At 44.3% G+C, this 18,101-nt stretch overlaps 1 protein-coding gene across 2 annotated transcripts; it reads left to right on the forward strand.

Moving 5' to 3' along the window:
• Positions 1-327: 327 nt before the first annotated feature.
• LOC147684805 (actin, cytoplasmic 1-like) lies at positions 328-6,669 on the forward strand. Of its 2 annotated transcripts, none has more exons than XM_086940666.1 (6): positions 328-406; positions 2,776-2,902; positions 3,342-3,581; positions 3,984-4,422; positions 4,532-4,713; positions 6,013-6,669. In XM_086940666.1, exons 2-6 carry the CDS (start codon positions 2,780-2,782, stop codon positions 6,154-6,156), a joined length of 1,128 nt encoding a protein of 375 aa, XP_086796792.1. In that variant the 5' UTR covers positions 328-406; positions 2,776-2,779; the 3' UTR covers positions 6,157-6,669. The 2 variants fall into 2 exon arrangements, with proteins under 2 accessions (XP_086796792.1, XP_086796793.1); XM_086940667.1 differs by lacking the exon at positions 328-406 and adding an exon at positions 1,997-2,308.
• The last annotated feature ends 11,432 nt before the right edge of the window (positions 6,670-18,101 follow it).

Raw genomic sequence — 18,101 nt, forward strand, 5'->3', positions numbered from 1 at the left:
TTTTCTTATTGAAAATACATTTAAAGCAAAATAAAAACAGTGTTTCCCCTCTTTACATCCGTATTTCATTTAGGTTCAATATTGCAGTTTCATACATCACTTTATTTAAGCATTCACACTAATCGTGCCTTTCCAAGATGGTTTCCTGTTTCCCGGGACTTTCAGGGAGGAAGTGGTGGTCGCTTTACTTTCATAGTCCTTCTTTTGTGTTTATGCCCGGTGACTCAGGATCTGGGGGTCCTTTGCCTCGCTAGCCGTTCCCTTGCCGTGCAGCAGGGGGTTGTTCAGAGCGAGCAGTATAAAACCCTTCGCACGAAGGAGCTTTGTGTCACTCTGAGCTCCATCACCCTTGCGTGCTCCGGCCTTATATTTCACCTCTTGGCTTGTGCTCTGCAACCTAAAGAAGGTAAGAAAAGATTGCTTTGTGTGTATTTTTATTTTTTTTAAAGCATCACTATCTTGTGGGGTGGGGGTTCTGGCAGCGCTCTCTCCGCCGGACTGAAGCTTAAGTAATATATATTTTTTAATTTAATTATATATTATAGAGGTGTTATCTTGTAACTTTTTAAGAGCGAGAATAACCATACCTCGCATACTTTCTTCTTCAATTTCCTCATTTAAATTGTGGTGCTACACGTCCCACCCGTATGAAAACCACCATTGTGGAAGGAAACGCGTGATGAGTCAGGGAGCGCCATCTCGTCTAAACCGTTATTCCGGGGGTTCGCGGTGCCCTTGATAGTCTGTGCCCGTGCCTCATGGGGGCGCTCAATGAACGCACGACACTGGGTGTAGGTTTCACTTCACTAACGCCTTAAGGTACCTTGTGAAGAGAGATTATCTTGAGTCGGTCGATCTTTATCCTGCCCAGTTTTGTTCCCAGGCATCTCTGGGCGTTATAGTTCCACACCCATGCCTTGTGCAGGGAATTGAGCGGTATGACGTCTATCATTGAACTACCTTTCCCATAATTCTTAGTCACTCTGCGGCTTCACCAAGCGCGCGGTCTTCCAGCTGCCATTAAAACTAAAACGGCTGACGCAGGAAGGCTAAGAAAATGGCGTAAAGGCATTGTGCGTTTAGGGGCGATGAAACCTTAATGTCAGTCTCGTCTTCCGGCTTTCCTTATAGTTTTAAATATGACTTGTCAGCTATGTGTTTTTTGCACCTAATCCGTAAATTGTTCTGTGATCTGTAAAGCTTTAGCAGTTCCGTAGATAACCACACCTTAATCTGTTTTGTGACGTGGGGCAGAGCAAACGCAACTCTTAAGTTAGTGGGGCGTTGTCCGTGATTTGTACACTAGTATTTTGCCCGGAATGGATCCCCTGTATCCCGTATCCAGGATGCCACTGACCGAGTGAATAAAAAAATGCCTTTCAACAAACACTATTGTGTGTTTTTTTCGGATTAATCGATTTTCGCTCATGAAACCTGCTTATGGGCATTATCAAAGAACACATTTTTCTGTCTAGACAGGGTGGCAGAAGTCCTCGCCTTTCGATTAGGGCGGCTCTTCTCTCCTCTCCCCTTATAGTCTATGGGAGGAGGCGAGCGCACCTTAGAGCAATGAGGGAATGGAGTTGTTCCACGTATATATTTTAAAGTGATTCGTTCTCGGATAGCCAAACGATGGCATCATTTTTAGGCGGACTTTGTGTTTGGTGGGAGTGGTCGGCTGCTTCTGTTTGTGGTTGGCCTATTCAAATTATGCTGTGTTGGGAATTTGGTAATAGATACGTTTTTACTTTATAAAGTCTTCAATGCAGATACCATTCACTTGGTTCATCTAGCTAAAGAGCACGGTTAAGTGCAATAAAATGAGTTCGGGGCACGCGGGGAAGTCTGCAACGATCTGGGCTTGGGCTACCAGAGGCAATCACTTCCCATCCCCTCTTAGTCAGCGCCGCTGAACGCTTCCTGTTCACCGCGCCCCTCCTTCCTGCCTGCAGCTTGCTCCAACCGTTGCCTTTTAAGGCAATAATGAGGCTGCTGCAGAGGCTTCCTTTTGTCTCGAATCTGTTGCAACCCGCAGGCCCTCTGCTGGCCAACCTAGGTATTTAAAGGGCGAAGAAGGAAGCTGTGTGCGGCGATGACTCAACTCGACAATCCCATACTAGTGCTCAATCAAGTAGTGAACTAGATTGCAGAAGTAATGGTTACGCAACTAAAAATGCAGGGGCGGCAACTTAATTTTCTGTAAAACAAATGGGGGCTAGAGCAGGAGAGAGCTGAAAAGACAGGACGCACAGTTGCTGAGACGTGGACTGGCTCTGGTCTACCAACAATATCCTGCTTTTCTGTATTGGTTTGTTAAATTCCCTGCAAAAGAGGGAGAATATGTATCTATTTTCTTCCATTAACTCTCAAAGGACTAATTCCAAATTTAGTATATTTTTCGCGAGAATATCCATTAAATAGAAGTCTACTTAAAAAAAAGTACAATAATGGTACTAATTTAATATGTTAATACTATAGTGGTTGCCTTTCGCGTGAGTTTGCAGTTTCTATTCTACTTCTGAACGCTTTTTTTAAGTATAGTTGAACTTACTATAGATGAATCAGTAATTAACACTTTAATGTTCTCCCCTACCTGGCCACAACTTGCTCGGTGCTTCAGGTAGTGAGGTGTAAACGTTGTCAACCAGCCTTTTACAGATTTGTCTGAAGCATGTTTGCCATTTGTGTACTTTCCTGAAGAGCCAACCTAACTGCAGAAGTCTGCTGTAGCCTCTTTTCGTAGATGTGTTTTTAATTTGCTTTTTTCCCTTCCAGAAAAATGGATGAGGATATTGCCGCACTTGTGGTTGACAATGGATCCGGTATGTGCAAGGCCGGCTTCGCTGGGGATGATGCTCCGCGTGCTGTCTTCCCATCCATCGTGGGGCGCCCAAGACATCAGGTACGTCTACATAACTTTTGACCTTACGTTGAGGGATGGGCGTGTACAGCTGATGGTCTGCACTGCCTCACAAGTTGGTGTATTACCTGTCCATAAAGCTGGTGCTCACAACCTGCTTTGCTGTAACGTTTAGTGTCGAAATGTAGTTAACCAGTTTGTGGGGGTTTTTTTTGGGTGTGGTAATCTATCTCTAGCATTTAACTCCTGCCCATACAGGTTTTGTAGCAGCAGGGCCTACTTTGGATATAGGCTTGCCAACTACCTAACACCACATCTTCCCCATGTGGCGATTCCCTCATCCTTGCATTTTAGGATTACTTTTTAGATTATCTTAGTCCACACTTGTGAGCCACATGTTTACTAAATAGGTAATCTCAGATGTTAGCCATTATGTGTATAGTAAGTATCTAACATTTCCTGAATGATGACTTTGTTTCAGGGTGTGATGGTTGGCATGGGCCAGAAAGACAGCTACGTTGGTGATGAAGCTCAGAGCAAGAGGGGTATCCTAACCTTGAAGTACCCCATAGAACATGGTATTGTCACCAACTGGGACGATATGGAAAAGATCTGGCACCACACCTTCTACAACGAGCTCCGTGTTGCACCTGAGGAGCACCCTGTTCTGCTAACAGAGGCCCCCTTGAATCCCAAGGCCAACCGAGAAAAGATGACCCAGGTCTGGACCTACCTTCCATGAAAGCCCTGAATTTGTGCCTCATCCAATATCGCTCTGTTTAATTTTTAGTGTGGTTCTCTACCTACCGCCATTTATACCCCCCCCCCCCCAATCAGTCTTGTTGGAATTCTGGATAATTAAACTAGAATTGTTGTAAATCCATCTTTTAGACTTCTCTACTGACCCTGAACTTGTTGCCTCGTTTGGCGTGTTAATCTAGTTATGCACTGAATGGGGGGGGGGGGGGGTTCCAGCATCTACCATTTCCATCATTGATATAATAATCTATGGAGCGTTGGGTTGTAAGTTAACTTTATCCCTTCTATCTGCGCCCACTCGTACTTGCATAATGCCAAACCTATAAAGGCGAACACTAAAAGTGTGTTTTATCTTCGATAACAGATCATGTTTGAGACCTTCAACACCCCAGCCATGTATGTGGCTATCCAGGCTGTGCTGTCCCTGTATGCCTCTGGTCGTACCACTGGTATTGTGATGGATTCCGGTGATGGTGTCACCCACACTGTGCCCATCTATGAAGGTTATGCCCTGCCTCACGCCATCCTTCGTCTTGATTTGGCTGGTCGTGACCTGACAGACTACCTCATGAAGATCCTGACTGAGAGAGGCTACAGCTTCACAACTACAGCCGAAAGAGAAATTGTGCGTGATCTCAAAGAGAAGCTCTGCTACGTCGCCCTGGACTTTGAGCAAGAAATGGCCACTGCTGCGTCTTCATCTTCTCTGGAGAAGAGCTATGAATTGCCCGACGGTCAGGTGATCACCATTGGCAATGAGAGGTTCAGGTGTCCAGAGGCGCTTTTCCAGCCATCTTTCCTTGGTAAGACTTTTGTTTGAGGCTGCGTTTAGAAAGCACTGCTAGCTTGGCGCTTGTCAGTGGAGCAACTGATAACATTGTTTAATTGGTATTTTACTACATCTCTCAACAGGTATGGAGTCCTGTGGTATTCACGAAACAACCTACAACTCCATTATGAAGTGTGATGTTGATATCCGTAAAGATCTGTATGCAAATACAGTGCTGTCTGGTGGCTCCACTATGTACCCAGGCATTGCAGACAGGATGCAGAAGGAAATCACTGCCTTGGCACCAAGCACAATGAAAATCAAGGTGAGATGGTGGGTCTTTTTAAGTCCTCCCTTTTGGAAGGATCTCAAGCTAACGAGATGGGAGGTGACTGGAGTTTAGGTAGGGGAGGATTGGACTTTCTGGTGCAGACATGTACATCCTTTGCCATTGAGATGAGATCATTTGTTAACTGGAAAAACGGCTCCTGGTTAGTTTTGGAAGCCACACTAATTACCCACATTGAATGACGTGTGTATTTCTATTCTAAAAGCGAAGTTTTTGTTGGCCGATTCTAGGTGACTAAAGTTTAGTCAAGATCAAAAGGTTCTTACTACTTGTAATCTTGTCAGTTGTATGTGGTACCTCCTCCGGGCCGAACTAACAATGTTGTAACTCTGACTAAAGCTCTGTTTTATGAGGTCCTGGGAGCCCTCCCCACTGCTAAAGCTATTCTACGCACACCTGTTAGTAGTTGAACCTCTTGATTGTCCTAGTTGTTGTACCCTGTCGTTACTTCAATTGGTACTCCAACTGAGTGCCATGTGTATTAGTGATGAAACTCATGATCGGATACTGACTTAACTAATTTTGCTAGTTGCTAATGTCAAATGAGTTTGGTTTTCAAAGCACCGTTGTGAAGGAATGTTCCACACTTCCATTTTTGTAAGTTAAGTCCATGAGCATCTTTTTTAATGGAAAATTAGCTGGTCTAGGTTGACTAGTGCAGATGATGCAGTTGTAATGGATGTGACTCGGAAGAAGTCTGTTGGAAAATAGATGGATTGTCGCAACTAAACCATAAGGTCAGAACCGTATAGACAGCGGAGGTACATGCTTCCCAGGGGCTGATACCATTACTAAGGTATTCATTTTAGGGTTTTTTGTGCTAGCGCACTCTGTTTTGAGATTATAGTAGGATACACTCTAACGTGGTACTTGGTCATACTTGTTAACCTCCGTATTTATCTAACCAGATAAATCCACGTGCTTGCAGAACAGTGAACTGATCAAGTAAATGTTTGTAACTTCCATTGCTCTAAATGGGCCAGTACGGAGTACCGACACTTATTTTTAAGGGAGTACCGGCACTTGTCAAGATAAACGAATACTTTTATTGGGAGTGTACCAGCACTTAAAATCATAGTTGTACAAAAGCCACCATCTAGACCTCATCATGAAGGTCCTGTCGGACCACACCTGCCCACCCCAGTTTAGTTTTCATTTTGTCTTTGTATAGAGGTATAACATTGAGTTAATTTTTGCTGTTAGCCCTGGGTTGTTAACTTTGTGTGGCATTGAAGTGATTTTTAATTGTGTAATGGATTTAATCTTTTCTTTCAGATCATTGCCCCACCTGAGCGCAAGTACTCTGTCTGGATCGGTGGCTCCATCCTGGCCTCCCTGTCCACCTTCCAGCAGATGTGGATCAGCAAGCAGGAGTACGACGAGTCCGGCCCTTCCATCGTCCACCGCAAATGCTTCTAAACATTCTTTTGCCATTTTGCACCTGGGCAGATAACTGCACAGAAAATTCCGAGATGGCATGGTAATTTTGTAGTTTGCTTCTGGTGCTGGACTCTGGATTGGAAAACTGGAAAAACCAGAGAGTATGTCGGTATTGTGGAGCCAACATTCCAAGTTCTGCAGTGCATTAGAGGACTTGATTGTACTGTCATTCCAAATTGTGTAATGCATTGTTACAGTTGTTACTTGCCTCCATGAAGGCTGCCCAACCTGTGGGAGCGCATACGTAAAATCGTATGTAATAGTATTTTTTTTTATTTGTATCCATGCAAGTGTATTTTGTATGTTCTGCCTTAAGCTCGTGTTACTCTAAATTTTCATTCCTTTTTTTTCGCCATTCCACCAAAACATTATTTTTCCATTACCTGTTGAAAGTTACAATCTCTCCTCTATTAAGATGTGGTGCCAGTCGAGTGAATGGAGGGTTAACTATACACTTGGCCAGTTCAAATAAAGTCCATACGTTGAAAGTGACTTTCTTGCATTTACTGTTCTTTTTCTATTGTAACAGCTGCTTCTTTAGGTGTGCTTTGGAGTTTCTAGTTGTCTGTGACCATTACCATATATAGCAAACAATTGCTGATGGGTTTATGGGTCCCGGGCTTTCATGTATGTTCAGGATATTGATGGGCCTAGTAAGGCCAACTCATTGCGTGAATGATCAGTCAAGCACATTGCGTTCTAAATTGAGTGAAGCTAGCCTTGTGTTGTAGACTGCTACACACAGTGCTGGCCCATTTTGTTCTATCAATCCAGATCATGTCCTTTATCACTTATCTAGAAGGATCGTATGAATTAGGTTACCCTAGGCAAGCTTGTATGGTTTTAGTGTATGCAGTTTCAGCCCCAGTGCTGAATTAGCCCTAGATTGTCAGAACCTGATGTAAGGGGATCACTCGGGAATCCTCTGCATTACATAATCTTTGGGTCTGGAAGAAATTTGACACTGCAGGGGTCTTAAATCCAAGCAATTTATACCTACTTTATTTGATGGCCTGGCTTATTAAAATCTTTTTTACCCTAAACTTGAAATTAGTTTTCATAGATCTGTACTGGTCCGCCGATTGCAGTGGTATGGGTTTGCTGCCAGCATAGCTGTGCTTGTGGATGATTACCATGGCCTGGTACTGAAAGGAAATCCAATGTACATGGGCATGCCATATCTGCGCCAAGTTACCTTACAAAGGTATGTTGTAAACTGTGTATTATAACCGATGGGTGAATGCTTCCACGATGGCTTTGTAGCCTTGGTATTTGATTGCTCTGGGAACTTTCAGAGCCTCTTACTGCATCTTCAGGATACCAAGCTTTAGGCACTGGTTGGTAATGCTATTGAGCCTTCGACTCCAAAATAACATGATGGATATTGTCAAATGTAGTGCATCCCTACACTGGGCACCATGTCTCAGACTAAACTTTGGCTGTTTTGGAGTTTTTCTGCATCAACACTCATTCGCCCTGAGATGACAGTTTAAGAGCATAATCAGTGTTTTGGTCATGGTTGGACTAATATATATATATTTATCCAACTCTTCTTGATAGTGCTTGTTGCACTGACAGGTTTGCAGACCTCAAATAACGCCAAAAGCCAGTTTTCTGTTTTTCAAAGATAATTTAATCCATTGTGATGCAAGCCGTCAGACTAGTTTCGGACATAACGTCCTTGCTCAGTGATGGGAAAAGTGCTGGCAACTGCCAATATATATACAAACAGTGCTTTCAGAAAGCGTGCCAATAGTCAGTCTTGCAACAACACAAACATAGGACTGTTACTACATAAGGGCCTCAAAGTGATGTTCAGAAGGGTGCCATTTTAAGACATGTTCGTGAAATTTCGAAAAACGAAATTAACAATCGGCTCTGATAGTGCTAAACACAATGATATTAACCACGTAAGGAATGCAATTAAAAATTGTATCGGGATTTCAAACTCCTAGTACATGTCATGCAAAAATTCTCAAATGCAAGAAATTGCCCATAAGATTACCGGCTTTCAACACGCATAAATCTATTGAATGCATATAATGGCTTTCAAATCATAGAAGCCTAAACTGTGTGGGGTTATGGATAGGTATGTTACATTGGGGTGTATTTCGTAAACTGTACAAATACACTTTTTTACATTTTAAAATAAAATGTCCCTCCATGCCAAATTACAAATCTATCTACATTTAGTTTACAACCCCTCATGCGAATATTTTAACACATGATCCACAATGATCTGAGTCCATTTAAATATATCCTATTAAACGTGAAGCTAATTTCTAAAATGCACACATATATATTTCACTACGGATTTTTCGTTGTAGGGTGGGTTCATAATAGTGGCAGCAGTGCACTTAACTCTTGAACCTTCACCAGACTGGAATTTAACATACAAAAAGGCAAGGGCACCACGCAGTCTACTAGGTGTGATAGAGGGTTTGGAGGCAGGGGTTGGTAGACCAAGCACTTCTCTTTCCCGAAAGAGAAGGGGTGGTAGTACGGTCTTCCTGGACTCTCCATAAAACTTGTTTCATTGAGGGAATGAATGTATGTGGCATCAGATTCATTACCCATTGGTTAATCAATTGTTTGTCCAGCTCAAATGACGAGGAGAGAACTTTCTTCTCCGTGTAGGGTTACTTGGACAATCTGGGTTACTACACACTATTTGGGTGAAGGCAGGGAACGTCATGCTGTTTAGTGGGTGCCTGTCTGGTAAGAAACCGGTGGATCTTGATTTCCTCTTTCCTAGCTCTGGAAGGAAGTTTACCTTGTATGTAGCTCAAGCTTTTATGAAGAAGCTTGAGGCAATGGCCACTGAAATTCCGTTCACTTCGTTTTTCTTCTATCCCCGAGCTAAGGATTGCTAAAGTTTGCTTCATCAAATTGAAGAAGCAGACCTGCTTTTAACTCCATGCTTCTCTGCCCAGACATGTTTCCCATGGAAGTGGGGAACTATCTGCCCACTTACACTCCTTTTCGTCCCAAAAACGAAAATAGTTGCTACATGATCAACGAACAGACTAGAAGGCATGGAGGGCACATTAGAACATCTGTAAAGAGGACAGCCCATCAGTAATGACTATGTTGAAACGAACATCTGTCCACATATTTGCTTCTCTTTAGGATTTTACGCACTATGTGCCCATGTTTAAAGGGGAAAACTGTAGGAACAGTGGGATTGTTGGGTGGGAGAATGTCCAAGAGCTAGTGTTACAGAATACAGAAGATAATGTGTTGCTGTTTACCCCACTGCCTAGGATCCTTAGTCTGAAGCAGGCCTAAATTATCACCTCGGGTACTTTCATTTGAAAGTGCATGGGTCTTTTGGTAAGGTTGTCTTTCCTTAATCGTTGAGGATTCGTTGAAGCATGCTTTTTCCTATCATCTGGGAGCAGACTCACAAGGATAGCCTGCAAATAAACACTTTTCCCTTGCCCTGTACCTACCAGGCTAGGGCTAGTTGGTCCTTTGGTACTGGTATGCACTATTAATTTAGTGCTCTAATGTAACAAATTTACCGGCATGCAGTGAGCTTGCGAATACTGAATGTTGTGGTTAATTATGTTAGTGAGATCAGCTGCTCTGTCTTTAGGTGACCTGTATCCTTTAGATAAGGCCCCGTCTCCTGCCTTTGGCATAGTGCTTCCAATATCAAAGTTCTTTTGTCTTTTAAGCATGTGGTTGGTTGAATGTCTCCAGTGCATTTACGAGTCTCCAGTGTTACTGATCTAGATTCCTAGATGGTCTAGTCTGGGCATTAGACTATCCCAATCTGGTAGCTAAAGTACCACTTTCTGTTTTTATTGTCACACCTGGGCAGCGCAGGTGCTACTCTACGAGCCATGCTCTATTGAGAGGCCTGAGGTGCCATTAGTTTAATCTTTCTGTCACCGGATCTTGTGGTTTAAAATCTTGGGTGGGATCCGGGAATGTTTCTACTGCTCTCCCACGTGTGTAGCCCTTCCCAGTCAGAGGTTCATGTTGGTGGTCTAGCGATAGTGAAAGGAGCAACCTTATTTCCAAGGGTGTTTATTTATGGAATTTGCTAATGTCCAAAGTCTAGCCATCTTTCCACAATTGGTTCATATGACCCTTTGAGTTTCATTTGCATTTGCTTCGTGGCTTTTTTCCGGTCTTCAGACCTCTACACAATCCACTGAATAAACCTTCCCTCCCATCTTTCTTTGGGTGGGAAGAAGGGATAAGAGTCAACCCTTGTTTGTCCGTTTCTACTCTTAGGGTACAGTTGGGGAACTATACAATCTGTGAATGCTGGGGAAGGAGGAGTGTTTTGCGAGTTTATTCTTGTACCGTCCACTGCCTTATGAGTTTACGTTCGTGGATGTCTTGTGTTTTGGCTGCGTGGATGTTACCCAGATCCTTGGGACACTTCAGTTCTCCTGAGGTCCTGCTGAAGTCTTTTTCAACGTCTCCGACGGGCAGCTATCACTGCAAGGAGCCTTGTTGAGCAAGTGCATTAACTTCGGACTCTGTTCTACTTTCATCGCTATTCCACCCCTGCCTCCCGTCCATATCCATTCCTTGGTGTCCATGCATCTCCTAGACTAGTGGAAGGTGGTGCAGCTGTGGGCTTCCAACCTTCAAGAGGAACTTTGAGCTTGTATCGAGCTGGCAATCACTCTAACTTGGAAGAAACCACACTCCTTTGCTCCAAGCGATTTAATTGCCCCTCCCTTAGCAAATGGCAAACGCATGGCAGTATTTTAGAGCTCTTATCTGTATCGGACATTTGTTGTTCCCTGACTTGGGTAACCCTCTTCTCTCCCCCTCCACCCCAATCTGCTTTCAAGACCCGATACTAGTGTAAAATAGGCGACTGCATATTCTATCAAGGTAATGTTCGGTTGAGGTTAACAAACTTTTGATTTTGGGGGTGGAAAAAATAGGTTACTGTACTAGTGGCAGTGTATCCCTTGTATCTCTGGTAATAAAGGACTGGAAGGAGAAGAATGTAACTAACTTTACTGTTGAATAAACCGGTATTACTCAGGACATCTGAATGCGTTGTCCCCTTGTTAAAAGGTAACTTTGATGTACGGTAAACTAGAGATTAATTTATATCCTTGCTCTTAACTCGAAATTATGTTGCTAGTAGCATTTAAGCTGCCTCAGTATTTAAGGTTTTAGCCTTGACACTCCTTTTCTGAGAACGTTTCCAGAGATTTGAGTGAGTTTTTACACTTTCATACACGAATGAGATTTAATGTTCTAGATTTGTGGGCTAAAGGTATTTATTTTGGTGTAAATGTGGTTTATTCCCTCGAGTGATTTTAGTTTTTCTCTAAGCACCACAGCCAATATGAAAAATTAAAAAAAAATTTCATTCACAACGTCAGGCCTTGCCTAGGATTTTCCTTTTGGGGTCAAAGCCTACCTTGGCAATATTTCTTGCACTGGCCCTGCCTCTGTGATACCTGCTGGGAACTCAAGGACTAAGTACTGCAAGAGTTGCATTATTGTATACAACACAACCCGTCTCCACTACTGGACTCCTGGCTGGTCTTGCTCTCAAGCCAAAATAAGAAGCCACTTCCAGACAAGCCTTATAACCCTTTCCAGATTATCTGCTGTGCTTTCTTCCATGTAACCAAATCGGTAACGCTCGTTCACGTGGTCTTTACATTTTAGATTTACACATACTATTCCTTCTATGCTATTCTGACATTGTCTTTTGGGGTTGCTGCAGGTATGCATGACTATGTTAAACTTCTGCTTCACTCTATGTTCATCAAGTAAGGCATAGTACAACTCTATACACTTTTCAGTCAACCATACATGTCGTCCTGAACTGCCTCAAACAGTTTAAATGCTGTGCAGGCATAACCAGATTCCCTTCTTATACACGTACCTCACAATCTATATTCATCAGTCCATATGGCTAAAAGGGATGAATGTCTCGACTCTAAATTGTCCAACCATCAGTGTTCTCCAAGAATGCATATTTCCAAATACACAAACATTCCTCCTAGATAAAGGCAGGAAGTGAATGCGTCAGATTATGTAAAACCTTTTTCAAATGAAATTGAGATTTTGTAATTTGACACTGTGCACCCAAAGTAACTCCTGAACATTAGGCTAGACTTGACTTCCTGTCTTAGGTAGGCTTGATCTATATATACCTTGAGTGCAGATTGGTTGTCCGCTCTGCCTGCCTATCCTTTCTAGTCGGATGAATTTACAAATCACCATCTTGGTACAACCTGGTCATTTTTTTGTTGTTGTAGGATTGTTATTGCCTCTGATATTCTTGAGACCATTCCTCTGGTAGTCAATCTTTTTACGTATCCTGACTAAGGCCAACACCTTCCATTATGGATAACTTCTGTGTAAAATTCTTTCTCTTCAAATTGTTAGGAGTTCACCATTTTTCGTCCAAATCATATACCGGATTGGTTTGAGCTAATTAAGTAACAACCTCTAGACCTTTTCAGTGATATAGAATATTTAGAGATTGAGGTGGTGTTTAACAGATCAATGTGGCACTTGTATAAAATAGAAACTGATCCTGTAACCTTGAAGAATCAACTGTTGTGAAACGTGTTGGTGGTTTGGCGGGTGTGGCTAAGATGGCGGCCAAACCGGACACAGTATATCGAGCTCTGTTGCCAGCCTGCATAATATCCTTAAGTAATCCCCATTAAGTCTAGATTGTGGACTAGAGAACACCCAGGCACCAGCAATGTTTGGAGGGCAGTGCCAGTCTTTACATTTTAAGGAAATGTCACCACAGTTGCATCTGGAACCTACCAGCAAAGCTGGACTCTAATGGCAGGTATGATCTTGAGCTGACGTTGGGCCCCAGAGATGCTGATAGACTCCTGGTGAGTCCTGCAGAGGATAACTCGGCTGACCCCGGTCACCCACATTAGGGAGACGCGAGAAGACTGCCACACTACACTGCCCCTGTGAGCCTGCTACCGCCTGCTTGGCCCAGAGAGAAGTACTGCAATACGGGTACTTGTGTGGCTGCTTCTGGCCTTGACACAGGGTATAGTTTTGTCTGAGTGGCTGGAGTTTATCAAGAATCTGCACATGTGAACCCCCTCCGCATGGGCTTGAGAGACATAGGGGGTCTTGCTGGGCTGCCTGCCAGCCTCAGGAGACTCTGGTTATCGGAGCGGCTGGGGCCCTTCAAGGATCCTTCCCAGACCACATAACTCCTCCACAGGCCCTGTGAGTGTCCTGGGGGCCATTATGTGAGAGCCCCATTTTTTGTAGACTGGAACACAATACTCTTCCTGACACCCTGATCCTGCTTTGGGAGGTGCCTACCACAAGCTTTTTGGGGAACCCCAACCCTGTTCAGGCTGAAGGCCTGGAAGAACCTAAAAGGGCTCAATGTGCTACCAGCACCCCCCTAGTCTGCCTGCCACCAATCTACTTGCCCATCACCCAGTGAGATTGCTCTCACCTACCATAACCAGATGGAATTGGATTATCCGGGCCCTAGTGCATGAATGTGTGACTCTGCAGAAACCTGCACGCCCTTTACCGGAGGGTGTGTTCCTGCCGCACACTCCCATGTCACAGTACAGACCCTGACAAACACTATGACAGCGGTGAGTTGGACACGAACGTTAGCCTAAAGCTCTCCCTAGGGAGCAAACATTGACTGCTTTATTAGCCTGTGGCCTCTGCCCCAGAGTCACGCTTGGCTGGGCAACGATCTATGCTATGAACTTGCTACCCTGGATTTCCCAGATTGGGTCTTGCGGGTGACTATTGCGTCAGGGCCCTCTTATTTCCTAGTAAACGAGACTACCAACATGGCCTGCAGTGCGGCCCTCCTGTTCCACTGCCAGGGACTGAACAGGTCCTCCTTGTTCTGGCCAATAATATCTCCCGCTGGAGGTGATTGATCCGTCAACCATATAGCAACTAACTGCAGCACTGAAGACTGGCAGACATCAATAACTTGCCAACCCAGACACCTCTACTTAAGCCTGTATTTCTTGCAACACAGGGAGCCACAGCAGATCACTCAGAAGATCCACACCAGAGATCTTGCATTCTAACCCAGGATAGCCGGAGGACCACTGCTTGCTTTGAGAACCACCACTTCGCACTTGTGGGGAAACCAAAGACTAAGGCTGCTGGCACCAAACCAGCTCGGGGAGGGCTCACTCTTAACCCCGGCTGGGGAGGCAGAGGCTGACACTGACATTAGTTTGCCGACACTAAAGGTAAACTTCAGCAGTATAGAAGCAGTGTGCGTGAGCCTGGTGCGCCGCACATTGGCTGATTGAGTCACGGAAGAGGAGACCTCTATGGGAGAACTGCAACCTTAACATAAGTCATTCTCTAACTCCTTGGCGGATCTGACTGACAGGGTGAACATCTTGGAAAATTTAGCTGATGAGTGTTATCGCTGCAATTCTATCTAGGTGGTTGGTCTCCCCAAGGGTGACAAAGGGAACAATACCGTAACTTACCTTAAACAATTGCTCAGTCATTGGTTTCCCTGAACGAGCCCATGGTGCGCCAGCGTGTCCACACTGTCCATTGGTAGCGACGTTGCAAAATGTTAGACCAAGACGTAATACAAAACGTGCTAACAGAGGGCAAGTTTGCAGTGGACAATAGTAAAGAACTGTGTTCCCTGACTTCACGGCTGCTACACAAACTAAGTGGGCCCCATTTTCTGGAGGTAAAGAAGACTCCAAGTGGAGTGCCAACAATACTTGATGTTTCATACCAAGCTCAGGATTGTGCTGTGCGGACCCACCCACTTTTTTGAGGACTTGACAGGGCCTGAGCAATGGTTGGAAGCCTATGAAGCAGGGACCTCTTTGCTGAAGGCCCGAAGCAAGTCTGATGCTTCCTGATGTAGACCTCGAAACTGCTCCCAGAGGGCCTGCGGGTGTACGGCAGAACAAATCTATGGGCAATTTAGATGCAGGACAAATGTCTTACACTATCTTTCCTGATTTTGAATGGGTTCTTCCTCTAAATGCTATAAAATTCACAGGTATTTGAGGTGAGGCAGCCATGCTCTCAGAAACTCACGTTGCTGGGAGCAGGGTGGAATGCCTGAGGTGTAGATGGCACAACCAGTTCTATGCGGCCTCCTATTCTGCCTCCAGTAAATTGATATAGATTAGAGAAGGGATGCAGTTTGAGCTCATACACTATTATCGACCATTCGCTTGCTAACCCACTGAGTCTGGTGACGTATCGCCTATTGTCAGTTGGGTATTTTAACTTTGGCTGATTTCCTCAGACCGCTCAAAGCGGGCTGGTCAATCTTTGGAGACTACCGTGTCCTTAATCAGCTAGAGGGGCAGTCTCAACCAGGAGTCACACTCCTGTAAGTAGACCTTGAGAAGGCCTTTGACTCAATCGGATTTTCTATTTAAGGTTAAACATCGGGTTGGAGTGGGAGAGCGTTGTATCAAGTGGGTCAAGCTGCTTTTTTCTGCACTAACTGCGTCCAAATGGGTTCCACCATATCTTCCCCGACCAACGTTCACCGAGGTACTAGACATTGATGCCCTCTGCCCCCCTTCTTACATTAGCCATTTAGCCGCTAGCAGAACTTTTTTGACAGGAGAGAGAAGGCACTAGTGTTGTAGTGGAGGGCCGGGAGTATATTATTTCCCTTTATGCTGTCGACCTCCTGCTCTATCTGGCAGATGGCGCAACGGGGGCTGTAACTACTTTGTGACACCTGAGAATTTGCAACAGTTTCTGGCCTTGGAGTCAACAAAGCAAAGACTTGCTTGTCCCCTTTGTCAACAGGAGTCAAGCGGCCACTGGAGGCTGGCTTGGTCCCCCTCTTTGGCAATCCTGGGAGAGCCATTAGATCGTTTAAGACCTGCGTTCCCTTCTGGAGATCTCTTAGGTTTGTTAATATTTATGTTGATAATGCAATTATGCATATCTGTATAAAAATGAAATCGAATCACTGTTGTCTTAATTTGCCAATATGACTTCTCTGTTAACCTCAAGTCAGAAATACATGGTCTGGCAGGTCCTGCGACCTAGGCCTGAGGCTACTGGTTGACAAATCACAGGTGGGGCATGTAACCAGCAGGACAAACTAGGAAAACCCCAGATTAGTTCTGAAGATAGGCAGTGACACCACACTAGTTCGTAGAGATTGGCCTCAAAATCAAAAAAATCTTTATTTAGATATAAATAAATATCTTTAAAAGAGAATTACCGGTTCATATTATTTACAAATAGTAAAAACATTACAAACAGTCAATTGGGCAGCCAGACTATAAATAATCATCTCCTCGGTCTCCTAATTACAAGAATTTTTAAAACTGCACCCCTAAGCTGTGATTACATACATAAAACAACCCATGTTCACAAGATACTGTTTAAACTGTTCTCACTAATTGCCTAAATTTTTTTTAAATGCGTTAATATAAAACAGGTGGGTGGTAAAGCAGTGGCAGACCGCTTTTGTTTAAAATTGCGATATGCATACTGGATCAAGTTTGTCAGTCTTATGTTTAGATCTGTATTCTCTGGACTCAGTGCCGCAATAATGGCTTGCCTACAGGTCGAACACCCAACCGATTCCATTCCCCCCTCAGCTTAAGCCTACGATGGAGGTCGAAGGCGAGGCAAATGCAAACCACATGCAATAGCATTTCTGCTACTTCGCCGAACCCTCTGCAGGTTGTGTCCTCCTCCGTACGACGCCAGGGGGGTACATTTTGCAAAAATCGCCAGTCCCCCATTCTAATAGATATAAAACTGCGTTTTAAATACAGTGAATAAGGGCTGGAGAGGTAAGGTGCAGGGATTAGCTGATTGTAGGAATTAACTTCCCACAAGTGACTTTGTTTTGAAAACAGTGCTTTGTCAGTAATGAGTGATCGCATTCTTATACATTTTTTGATTGCAAGCTTAACACCTTGGCTGCTATGGCTTTTCCCGTCCTGTGCAGAAAAACCCTTGGAAAGCAGCATTTCATGACGAGCTCATCTTGTCATGAGCACAGCTCCAGTGTGCCTCATGACGAGCTGAGCTCGTCATGAGCATGGAAGGGGTTAAATATAGGCTGACTGGGATTGAGAGCCCAGATGCCGTCTGCTGACATTTGTTGGATATAATCCTTAAAAAGACGGCCAAGTGTACCTCCTGGGTTTTTCTCAGTTATTTCTTGCCAAACTAGGGACTCTAGTGTGCCTGTTTTGGATTGTCTTAATTTGTGGCAGAGATTGAGAAATACCCCAATGCTGGAAGCATCATAATTCAATAACCCCAGCTCTAGTCTGATCTGTGGAGGGAATGCGGAATAAGGCAAATGAAGAACCTTTTTATAAATTTTAATCGTATGCTGATTTAAATCGTTTGCCCTTGAATATCCCTATACCATACGACTGGGTAGGGCCAATTTTCGCTTTCATGACTTCCAGAAGGGGTGACAGAGTGGGGCCTGAAAGGTTTTTTGAAAGCTTAGTCAGTGACACCGCAAGCGTCGTTGCTTTGGCCGCAATCGCATTACGCTGCTTTATAAGGTTGCCCCTGGCGTCAGTGGATCCCCAGGTTTTTATACGACTTGCCTATGGCAAGGCTATTGTTATTAAATGACCATCCGCCACTTGCATATCCCCTCTTCCCAAACGGGGCAACCGGGGTTTTCTTCATATTGACTTCTAATTGATTCTTGGCCGTGTATTGCAGCAGTGTGTCAAGAAGCCTTTGCAACCCCACCCTGGTGAGGCTAAACAGAACCAGATCGTCGGCATATAGAAGATTACTTAATGCTGTACCTCCTACCTTTGGCGGGTGGCTATTTACGTTGTCCAGGATACTAGATAAATCGGCTATAAACGGGTTAAAAAGGAGAGGGGCCAGCACGCATCCCTGCTGAACACCTCTTGTTGTTGGTATTTTTCGCGAGAGATGCGTGCCGGATCCTAACTTCACTCGGACCCAGG

Source organism: Lissotriton vulgaris, chromosome 10, assembly GCF_964263255.1.
Source record: "Lissotriton vulgaris chromosome 10, aLisVul1.2, whole genome shotgun sequence".
NCBI lineage: Eukaryota > Metazoa > Chordata > Amphibia > Caudata > Salamandridae > Lissotriton > Lissotriton vulgaris.

What these genes read in the sequence shown, in the direction of transcription:
- LOC147684805 (XM_086940666.1), top strand. Translation starts at nt 2,780, where the DNA reads ATGGATGAGGATATTGCCGCACTTGTGGTTGACAATGGATCCGGTATG. An exon ending in ACCGAGAAAAGATGACCCAG is followed by an intron (nt 3,582 to 3,983) that starts GTCTGGACCTAC and finishes CTTCGATAACAG; the next exon opens with ATCATGTTTGAGACCTTCAA. An exon ending in CAAGCACAATGAAAATCAAG is followed by an intron (nt 4,714 to 6,012) that starts GTGAGATGGTGG and finishes CTTTTCTTTCAG; the next exon opens with ATCATTGCCCCACCTGAGCG.